The sequence below is a fragment of the Thermobia domestica genome, chromosome 7 (genome assembly GCF_964235325.1).
Source record: "Thermobia domestica chromosome 7, izTheDome1.hap1.1, whole genome shotgun sequence".
NCBI classification, from domain to species: domain Eukaryota; kingdom Metazoa; phylum Arthropoda; class Insecta; order Zygentoma; family Lepismatidae; genus Thermobia; species Thermobia domestica.
In genome coordinates this window covers 12,815,901-12,828,138 of record NC_137460.1, presented here as the reverse complement: position 1 = coordinate 12,828,138, position 12,238 = coordinate 12,815,901, and the positions used below count along the sequence as shown (strand labels likewise).

General features: G+C 35.0%; 1 protein-coding gene across 1 annotated transcript in view; it reads left to right on the top strand.

Moving 5' to 3' along the window:
* LOC145689861 (discoidin domain-containing receptor 2-like) overlaps window positions 1-12,238 on the top strand; it is a 563,912-nt gene that overhangs the window by 146,825 nt on the left and 404,849 nt on the right. The window contains exon 2 of the mRNA XM_081764129.1: window positions 7,860-8,128. Within this exon, the coding sequence (XP_081620255.1) occupies window positions 7,999-8,128 (130 nt within the window). The 5' untranslated portion in view covers window positions 7,860-7,998. The remainder of the gene's footprint in view (window positions 1-7,859; window positions 8,129-12,238) is intronic.

The following is a 12,238-nucleotide window of genomic DNA, read 5'->3' as shown; positions in this document are numbered from 1 at the left end:
TAAGTAGCCAGAATCCAGACTATGATAGGTATATCATAAGTTTACTACAAACTTCCAAAAATAGATATATAAATAATAGCTTAAATTATTTTTGTTACTCAAAAACTGGGCGTCTAGCACCCCCGGCCCCGTGCTAGATCCGCCAATGATAAATTTCAGAATTATTCATTCATTTTCATTAACCATCTAGTTTTTTTTTAAGCCTACAGAGTATATTCTTCGGTCATAAAGCTAAAAAGTTCATATTATTTTTTTTTTCAAATATCTTTGAAGAACAAAAAAAAAATAATAACGCTTTTAAATTAGATTTCTCTTTATATTATTTTTCTTAAGCGTTTTTATAAAGAAGCAAAAATAATTCAGTTTGTTACTGTTAGACACAAAAAAATGAAAAAACTCATTTCATCCATTTCCACAAAGTCCTCTGATAATAGATACTTCTTAAAATAGATAATGAATTGATACACACACACACACACACACACACACATATATATATATATATATATATATATATATATATATATATATATATATATATATACTAGCAGCGTTCACCCCGCTTCGCTGCGGTCACCCCGGAACGCAATAAACTTTGTTACTTAGATAATTTTTACTTTTTCGCTTTCAAGTGATATGATAAAAACCATAGAAGATTGCAGTAAATCTTAACATTATATCGCCTGTCATTTATGTTAACCCGCCCCGCTTCGCTGCGGTCATCCCGGTGCTGGCATATTGTAAAAGTGTCTGTAAAAATAAGCAAATCAATTAAAAAATTTTAAACAGAAGATTCAAGCTATTTTCCGCTGTATATCGCCTGTCATTTATGTTAACCCGCCCCGCTTCGCTGCGGTCATCCCGGTGCTGGCATATTGTAAAAGTGTCTGTAAAAATAAGCAAATCAATTAAAAAATTTTAAACAGAAGATTCAAGCTATTTTCCGCTGTATATCGCCTGTCATTTATGTTAACCCGCCGAGTGACACGGTCATGCGGGTTGCATATAAATACGTTTATTTTTACCTATGATGAACTAATAACAAAGGATTTGTACGTTATGGACACTTGAATGGTCAATTATCTCAAGACACTGGTAATTAAAAATTAAAGTGATATGATAAAAACCATCTAGGGTCCAAATCCTAATAACCCCCCAAAAATGAAAGAAATTGGTTGAGCCGTATTAGCGTGATGAGCGGACAAAGGATTTTGTACGTTCTCTTTTATATATATATATATATATATATATATATATATATATGGTGAAAAGAAGAAATGTATGATTCTGTTTTCTATCCTTTGTCAGCTTTTTTTTTCTTAAATTTTTATCACTTTCCTCAAAAGAAAATATCTCTTATATGTTTACACTTTTAAAACGAATGGGAAAACTTGTAACTTTAAAAAGAAATACATCGTTTACTCCTTTCCAATCTTACGTAATAAAAAAGTTTTTTTTTTTTAAAAAAAAAGGAAGGAGTGTCTATTAAAACTACTTACTAACTTACTTTAATGACATGACTTGTTCAAGTACAAAATGCAAGAACTAGCAACGCTTTTCCGACTTTTGTGTAATGCTTCACTTGTTAGAAAACCTTTAAGTTACATCTAACTTACAGAAACTGAAAATTAACTATCAGCCATTTCTATTGAGTTTCGTCTGTTTCTTTTTAAATGTCCTTGTGTAGGTAAAATTAATAAGCTAGGAAAATAAAATTGAAAAATCAAAACAAGAAAAATTCCCTTTTAAATGAGTTATAAATACAGAGTTTCCAGGAACAATACTCAAGAAGTCTAGGAAATGAATCTTTACATGAATAGACCAATATGGATCCACAATAATGCGCCATTTCGGAGCTGTAGTTCACCTAAAATTGGTCTGAACGATAAAATGAAGCATCGTAACTTGATAACAAAATATCGAATTAAGTTCTAAAAAAGGATAAAGAATTAAGTTCTAAAAAGGATTTAGTTCTAATATCGGATTAAGTTCTAATATCAGATTAAGTTCTAAAAAGAATTAAGTTATAATATCGGATTAAGTTCTAATATCGGATTATGTTCTAAAAAGGATAAAGGATTAAGTTCTAATATCGGATTATGTTATAAAAAGGATAAAGGATTAAGTTCTAAAAAGGATTAAGTTCTAATATCGGATTATGTTCTAAAAAGGATGAAGGATTAAGTTCTAAAAAGGATTAAGTTCTAATATCGGATCAAGTTCTAAAAAGGATAAAGGATTAAGTTCTAAAAGGATTAAGTTCTAATATCGGATTAAGTTTCAAAAAGGATAAATGATTAAGTTCTAATATTGGATTAAGTTCTAAAATCGGATTAAGTTCTAATATCGGATTAGGTTCTAAAAGGATAAAGGATTAAGTTCTAATATACGATAAACAAAACAGGCCTACATTTTAACCAATCATAAAATAAAAAGTATTGTAAATAGAAACTTGTTTATTCAAAAATATAAAATAGTATTGAAAGCAGTTTGTAATTACTTTGATCTGATTTGATCTTACTCTATTCTTCTGTGTGTTGAAATGATACGATAATTGACAATACAATTATTGTCAATAATATCCCATGAACTCTCTCAGTTTTTGATCAGTTGTAGATCTTTCGTTGGAGGAGCGAGAGGAGTGGGGGTCATCGCCCCTTCCGCTCACCACTCTCGTGTCGTTTTCTGTCCTCCTTATGGTTTGGCCAGAGTTCATCGAACCAGGGACCCCATGCACACAAAGTAAGCACTCTACCACTGAACCACTGTGGCCCCCGTCCTGTAAAATAATCTTGTATATTATTAGTTTCTGATTTAATAATTAATAATATATACAGGTTGGGCCATAAGTCCCTTACCACCCTTTGTGAAATCCGTGCTCGTGGAAAATAGTGAACAACAACCATGTAGTAACATAGTAGGTCGAGGATTGTGATGGTGACCAAGATGGCTGCCATCTTGAATTCACGTCAAGATTTTTAAATGGGAACGTGGTCATGCGGCAAATCATTTTAGGCTAGATTTTAAAGACAGACACAATCGTGAAATCGATTTGTTGATATCTTAATGTGTTCAAAAGTTACAGGCATACGCAGCAGTGTACTGCGAAATTAGGCATACTTACCTTACATATTGGTTATGTCAATCACATATTATAAATGGTTCGCAAAACAGTTAAACAACTATAGAACGAAAAAGTTTGAGGAATCATCAGCGCTCCATTCCTTGAAGTATACGTGTGAGGAGAAGTCAAAAACTTCCCGGAATATTGTTTAGTCTTAGCATTTGTGCACTGAGAAAAATCCGTTCTCTGGACAGCGGTATATTGTACAAATATACAGAATCCTCTTGCTTACGACAGAAATCAGTGCGGAGCATACGTTATCCGTATGCTACATAGGCACTGCCCTTAGGTGTTACATCATGCGGTTGCAGGATGTCTGATATCTAACAGTCTTCTTTACATTACATACATATATGTATGCTACCTTCGTCAGCTATGTGTTATATACGTCCATTTGTATGTGAGAACCTGACTGCCTATATTGTTTCATATGGAAAGTACGTATAGATGAAACACTTACACGGAAAGTATCATAAATCATGCCTTTTGAGTTATACGTCTGCTGTACGTTAAGTCCAAAAACTACAGAATTTACGCATGTAACCTACCTTTTTAAGTACGCCATCTAAATTTTTAATCAGTGTAATTCAATCACAAGGTATATTGTACAATAAAGTCCTTAGGTTGCCTAATTATGAATCTAAACAAGTCTCAACACGTCTTAATAGGCAGTGTACGAACAGTGCAGCTGAATGATCAGTTGGCGCTATTTCACAAATTGAGCACCGCTCAACCATGAAGTTCATATGCAATGAAAATCATCTTCAGAGACTCTGATGGACTTAAAATTAGTTTATTACCAAAGAATGTTTGGCTCTTCCCAAAGCTAAAAATGGGCCTCAAAGGTATCGATCAAAGAAGAAGTCAAAACAAACGCGATGGCTAAACTTTGGAAGGTACTGTAAGACAACTTTGGAAGACTGTAAGACAGATCCAACAATCGCAGGATCGCTGAAACAAGTGTTTATATGTTCCAAATGTAAATCCTTTGCAGGCAATTAAGGAAGTGTATACTTATATTGTGGTAGAAAGAAAGAAAATAAAAAGAACTACAACATAATTCCGGAAACTTCTAGAATGCCCCTCGTATATATAAACAAAGTATATTCTAAAAGAAAAATCTAAAAGAAGAAGAAGAAGAAGAAGGTGATAGTATTTTTCCTATCTTTAGTCAGTAAGTCTTTTGTTGTTAGTCGTCAAAATGGCGGAAAATTGGAGTTTCAATCGGAGGAAGAAAAGAAAAAAAAAAAAGAAATTGAAAATTTTGAGTTGTAAAAAAGAAAAGAAAAGAGTGCAAAGACCGCAGTTTGGTTGAAGGGAAGTTCAATTAAAGTCAGCAAAGTCCGTCACCTGTCTCGATACGAACCAAGTTACCGTTGAATTGGTTTTAGAATGAGGAAGAAAAAAAGGAAGGAAAAAGAAACTACCACCATTTCGCTTGTGAAAGAAAATTTGCAAACTTTTTCAAACAACACAAAAACACTCAGTTTTCTCTTTTTGTTTTTTTTTTTTTTAACAAAGCGAAAAAGAAAAAGTAAAGAAACTAAATGAAGTGCGAGAACAGGAAAAGTGCGAAAGACAGGAAAGAGTAAGAGAAAGAACAATTCTTTTCATCTATTTTTCCTACATTGTTTCTGTTCCTTCAAAAAAAATATAGGACCCACCATTGTTTTCGTGTTGTTCTCAATAAGAAATTTTCCACCCAGTTAGGTTGCTGCCAGTTTAACTAGTATCAAGACTCATATTTCAAGCAATTCCTTCTACGCTTGTCAGACACATACACTAGAGATTATTTTATTTTATTTATTTTTTTTTAATGATCTGCTTTACTACAAACGAAAACAAAATGACAACTTTTTTTTTTCTTTCTTCACTTTTTCATGTTTTGGACTTGTTTCACAATTTCGCGCTAGGTTGAACACTTTTGTTTTACTTGGGAGTTTAGAATACGGCAAAACAAAAACGTTAAATAAACTGAACTGCCTGGATAAAGCCAAATAGTTTGAAAAGTCAATTCAAAGTTAGAAGGATTATGCTAAAATTCAGAATATAGTCGATACAGATTTATTTTGAGTCTGACAAAAAATTGGTAAATTTATGGTCAAAATTTCTTACTACTAATCAGCCGAGGAATATACAAGAGGCGCGATGGCTCAATCGTACAGCGCTTTCTTCTGGTGCATGGAGTCCCTGGTTCGATCCCCAGAAAGGAAAGTTACGGTGGACAACATCTTGTCCTTGGGTTTTCTCGAAGTATTCCCCTTTCCTTCCACTTTCTCATTCTATCAATTCTTAAATTCACATTCACTTGTCTTAATTATCGTCCATTTAAGCGTAAAGGGCATAATCGTGCGACGTTAAACTGAAAAATTTCGTATCAGAAATTCTTACTTCTGGCTATCCAGAAACCTGTCGACAGACAGGAGGAAAGACAGACATAACCGTCTAGAAAAGTTCTCGTATTTATGCATTGGGTTGTTTGGATGTCTTTAAAACATTCTTAGCTTACTTTTTCCGTGAACTGCATGATTACTTAACTCTTGGGAATGGTATTCTTAAATTAAGAGATAGTGAATTTACGTCTAGAATACCTGACATGATAGAGCCGATGCTGCAACCTAAGATAACTCCAATAGAGAACCGTCTGGTCAGCTATATCCATTTTTTTGTCTGCAATGTTAGTTTTTAATTTTTGGTTTAGTAATGGTTACATACGAGAATATTTCCAAATGTTGTCAAATTATCACTAAAATATCGCTCTACTGCGAATAAGAAGTTGATGTCACATAGAGACATCTATAGATGAAACATTGCATCAGTTTCGACTATCTAGCTATGTCACTTCGTTGTAGGCAGTTGTTTGGCTGTTTTTGTCAAGATAACACTAAATCTAGGCTATAAGGTGGGTGCTGATTCTCCTTGAAACAGCTGTCTTTCACTGCAACGTTAGCAACCAGACATGTGAACTGGAGCATTATTCTGCAGTAAGCGGATTCAACGCACAAAGACTAATTCAAATGATTGTCTCCAACGAACTGATGCAGCTACACTGTTTGCTATAATGTTGATGGAAAAAAAGTCGATGAGATAAAATAACTCCGATTTTGAGCAAAAATTCGCTAAAAATTGAAGCTATAATGTGTTGAAACAACTAACACTATAAAGTAGGCTACTTGCATTATATGGCTTTAAAAATGCATGTTTACTAAGCGCACAAAAATGGAAAACAATCTCAAACTCTCGTCACGTTAACTCGTGCTTCTGAAGCTACTCGCCTCATTATATATAACGCTGTTTTACTTATGCCTTATAATGGAAGCTCTGCAAAACTAGAGATTGAAGGTGGAATTGAGGCACTCTGAGAAGATAGGATGAACTCAACAAAGGCTTGTTCTGGGAAAAATGCATTTTAAACGTTCTTCATAAGGGCAAAATCAACAAAATTTTTCCTCTATCAAGTAGTTATTATTATTTGTTCTTGTTGTTGCTCAAAGTTCTATTATTATTATTATTATTATTATTATTATTATTATTATTATTATTATTATTATTATTATTATTATTATTATTATTATTATTATTATTATTATTATTATTATTGATATTACTTCGAGTATATAATAAACTAGTTGAGAACGCTCCAAGAGCATTGCCAGAACAAACTTGAAAAGAATGGAGAGATGGACCGGGAAGGATAACTGTCATTGTTTTTTCATGTAAAAGTAATTTTTTGTCTGTTTCTCGCAAAATATTATCTCTCTATGACTTACAGTTCTCGAGATATGACTCCATAAATCTCCTGAAATTCGAATTTTTTGGGCCAATATTTGGGGAACGGTGGCCAGTTAGCCAGTAGCCAGTTGATCAGTGGCCACCGGTTACTATTTGATACCAAAATGTTCACAATCCTGTTAAGTATTGATCAACACCAATATGATCTCTCTGTGACTTACGGTTCCCTAGATATGGCTCCTTAAATCTCTGGAAATCGGCCATTTTTTGGCCAATATCTCGGGAACGGTAAGAGTGACGCGAAAAATTTAATCACTTTCTAAGATAGTTTTTGATACTCTATCGAATGCAGGGTTGAAAATTGAAAAAGTAGCAAATAACAGACAGAGACGCAAAGACGTAGAGAATTCACTAACGAACTGTTTAAGTTCGTTGAAAAGCGTATGTTAAGTTCACTCTTATTGCCCAGAATGACTTAATTTTCTCCGTTAGAAGCCAAAGGATACCAGAGAAGAAATTAGGATTATGGGGTCAAGTGTAGTCACCTGTGCTCATTAAAACAAAGAAGCAACAAATTATATCAGAATCAATTTAACATAACAGTGCTTCATTACAGAAGGAGAGATTGTTCGCAACAGAAAAGTTGCTAGATTTGTAAAGGAGCCGCTAAATCGTGATTTAAAAATCCTCCAAAAATTATCGGAAAAAATATATATTTTTGTCACTATCTTCGAAGTTGAATCTCCTAGATTTTGCTACTTTTTCCCCCAGTTGGCAACACTGCAGGCTAGCCGGTTGAACTTTATACATTACTTATTTAATAGATGGCGCTGTGTGCTGTGGGTGGCTTTTACTACCAGAGGCGCGATATTTGCGTACCAAGTCGGAAACATTTTGGAAATACATTCTTATATCTCAGTTGATTCAGATGATATATTCATTTTGTTCTAATGACACTTATTTACTTAATAAATTGTAATAATAAATGTTATTTCTATTCCAGATATATTACAAGAGTCTGCAGGATGACCTTACATTATTGAGGAATTCTACTTTTGAACCACACTTACACGGAAAACTAAAGAACAAAAGTGAAAAGCGAATGAGTTTGTTCACTTGATAAACTTTAGTGGTTTGTGATTATGATTGGTGCTCTACAGAATCTCATGATTGGACCAATCTCGAAATTGCATATTCTAATCATCCAACTTCTAGTGGGAAATGCGTCTCTAGGATGGTTAGCAACCAACAATGCCAATGCTCTAGAATTAGGTAAGTAAAAGAAAACTATTATCCGCTCACTAAATTTTTAAATTGTACTTTGTGTATCGTAAAAAAAAAACTGTCCCATATAGGTTGTAGGTATAGCGTGTTAATAAAAAGAGCGTCCGGAATCGACTCCCAATACCGGCTTCTATTATAAAATTCCACTAAAATTGCATTTTACAAAAAATACTACAAAGATGATTTCTCTATGCTTGTAAGGTTAGATATAGGTAGTCTTTGACCGTGAGGTCGCAGACAGGATCTCTACAGAGCCCCGTAGCAGGCTAGGCAGAGTGGCATTAGGGTTCCCAATGCTCCGTGGCAAGCAGCGGGTTGGTTAGGTGACCACAGATCCCCGTAGCAGGCTAAGCGGCTGAGGTTAGGATTCCCGGCAGACCCCCGTAGCAGGCTAAGCGGCTGAGGTTAGGATTCCCGGCAGAGCCCCGTAGCAGGCTAAGCGGCTGAGGTTAGGATTCCCGGCAGAGCCCCGTAGCAGGCTAAGCGGCTGAGGTTAGGATTCCCGGCAGAGCCCCGTAGCAGGCTAAGCGGCTGAGGTTAGGATTCCCGGCAGAGCCCCGTAGAAGGCTAATCCAGGAGAAAGAAAAAGCCAAGAGCCCCGAAACAAACTAGAGGCCTGAGGCTAGGTTACTTCTACTGTTCCGAAGCAAACAGTAGGAAGGGCACCAGAGAACGTGTACAGTTCCACTCTCAGCTCCCGAATATATAGATCCCTAGACGGCGGTTGCGCCGCTGCTCCGATGTCGTCGTCTGCTTCGTGGGAGGAGTCGGAAGTCCGTCGTCTGCAGGTTGTACTGGATCCACGTGATGTACAGCAGTCGTTCTTTCAGAAAATGTGTTCCGGGGGGCACACGTAGTATCTGGGGGGCACTGCTGGTACTATTTTACTTATTATTAAATTGTAGACTTATTGTTTCGGTCTCGTCTGGGGGAGCACTCCCAGAGCTCCGCGGGAAGAGGGCAGTGCCCCCCAAAAACATGTCTGGAAGAAACACTGGTGTGCAGTATCCTCTCGTAAAACCATGTGGTAGTGTTTATAAACATAAGCGTAGAGTTTTTTTTTTTTTTTGTAGACAATACCACGTGGGACATTACAATATTCTAATGTGCTACGTACTTGTGGTCACAAACAAACAACATGTGCTTTTGTTTCCAAACATTCTATACGTGATCCTATTTAGAAACAACTACGTATACCTTACTATGGAGCACTACAGTTGCAGACGACGGAGACTGCAGCGATACCACCAGTCACATGACGACGAGGGAACAGCAGCGCCATCACCTCATATGGAATGTCTATATAACCGAAGGGATTTCATGGACATGTATTAGTCTCGGCTGGTCAACCCCTCCTCTAGCTTGCTCTGGAGCTCTAGGAGATATTCAACCCAAAGCCTCTAGTTTGCTTCGGAACTCTAGGCTTTCCTTCCTCCCGCCGCTTTTGTTTTACATTCTCAAGCCACTGTATAAATCACTTTCATACTAGCATGCATTTTACAATAACAAAAATTGATTTCGCATGCATTGAAGCCCCAGTATTTTACTTCCCGACCACAGAATATCTTGTTGGCACTGATTAAGTAAATGTATGGGGGAAAATCCCATTTGTACGAAAATTCCTACCTATTTGTACGAAAATCATCTGTACGAATCCCAAAATTCCTACCTATTTGTACGAAAATCATTTGTACGAATCCCAAAATTCCTACCTATTTGTACGAAAATCATTTGTACAAATCCCAAAATTCCTACCTATTTGTACGAAAATCATTTGTACAAATCCCAAAATTCCTACCTATTTGTACGAAAATTCCATTTATTCCTATTGGAGAAACTAAAATCCTACAAAGGGGCCGCGGTACCTCAGTGGTAGAGCGTGTCTCTCTAGTGCATGGAGTCCTGGGTTCAAATCTTGCTCCCGCCAAGTGAACTTTGTGGTGAGCAAACACCGTGTGCGTGGGTTTCCTCAGGGTTCTCCCGTTTCCTCCCACTTTCTTCATTCCATCATTTTCATTCATTTCTCATCATCACCGTCCCCTTTAGCCTAGCCGGCATAACTGTGGGACGTAAAAATTCAAAGATTTCACTTCATTTCATTTAAAATCCTACAAAATGGGATTCTTCCCACGGGTTGGCATCACTGATCTATTGTCAAGTAGAAGATTAGATTATCTTCTAATAGATTGTAATATTAAGCCGTAATAATTATAAATTTTGATTCAATAAATGAATAAAAATCGGATGTATCCAAAATTTTAATTTTCCAGGAAACAAAGTGTTTTAATTACTATCATTATTATTATTATTGAATGCGCCAGTAACGAGGCTATAGATACAGATACTGTCGCAAGAAAGTGAAGCAAACCAGTAACTAGACGAAGGATGGTTTATCATTATTATTATTAAAATTGGACCTGTACATTTTCGTGTAGACTATGTAAAACATGGAATACCGCAAGGTTCGCCCTTGGGGCCCCTCTTATTTTCTTTATTTTTAAATAACCTCCTGGAAAAAATCAAGTACTTCAACATTCTGATATATACTGACGAAATGAAGTTGTTCAGATTAGTCAACAATGAGTTTGATAATTATTTACTATAACGAGACTTAAATGCAGTAAACACGTGGTGTAGAAACAATTTTCTAAAAAGTAATATTAAGAAAACCAAATTTATGACACACCAATAAAATTAAATATTTGTCAGTAAATATGAGGCCAATGGTGTATAAGTAGAGAAAATAAACATTATTACAGATCTAGATACTTCATTTGATGGCCCGTTAAAGTCTTACGACATAAACTGTATTGTAAAGTTGCCCGAAGGATAATAGGCTTTACTTTTAAAAGTAGCCTATATTTGAAAGAGATAAAACATATGTATATTTTTTAGACCAAAACTCGAATTTGGTTCGATAATTTAGAACAGCATTTCTAAAACTTTGACAAACAAGATAGAATCTATGCAAAAAATGTTCTATTCGACTGCTTTGTTTTAAGATGAAAATGAGCTATTATTCACATAGATATGAATATTGGGATGATTATTGAGATTTGGAGTGTCTTAGGAGCAGAAGAAAAAAATTCCGACAGAGTACACAGGCAAAAAATACTAGATAATGTTTGTATCAGTGAATACTCTTTACGAAACATAGGTTTGAAAGTACCCAATCATAGTATGAGAAATACGTAGCATGATTTTAGTTCCTCTGAATTGGAAATGTGAATTTTTTTTTTTTTTTTTAAATGACAGATTCTTTAAGCACATCTTAGACTTACTGTATTGAACAATTGAATGACATTCAGAAACATTAAGTTAAAATGTGATTTTAACACTGCTGTTCTGAGTTTTTCATTGTTTTAGATACATAGAGAGCTTGACAAATTTTACAGCGTTGACAAGAAATTATTTCTGCTTAACTGACTTTTTATCTACATTGTGTTTCATATTAATGCTCCTCTTTTTAATGTTTTATTATTTGTTAATATTATTACTATTATTAGTAGTAGTATTAGTATTCCATTGCAATGTAGTGCTCTGGTACTACGTGTTGTATTTTTGCTAAAAAGCTGTTCGCAGCACTGAAATAAAGATTATTATTATTATTATTATTATTATTATTATTATTATTATTATTATTATTATTATTATTATTATTATTATTATTATTATTATTATTATTATTATTGAGTAATAGAATTGTACTTGTAGTAATAGATTATTTTTAGTTTCGGTTTCCTCGACGATCTTCTCTTTGAGCACCCTTCGCTGGTTTACCGGTTAACGTCGTCTATCTCTTCCGCACGTGGCCACGGGATAGATTCCTGCTGGAAGAATATTCAATGCAATGCAATTTGTTATCGTTCAAATATATAATATAGTATTTGGTTATCTGTATGAGGTAAAGGCACACATAAGCAAAATGGTTGTATGTGAGCGAGTTTCATTATTTCATTTCGTTTCAAATACGCATCGCAATCGCAAAGAAGTTGGAGGGAGGAGATTGAGTAGAGTCCAAATATAATTTTCACATGTTTTTCATAAATCTATTATCTCCGAGCGAACACGTATATATAGTCTTTAACATGTCCTACA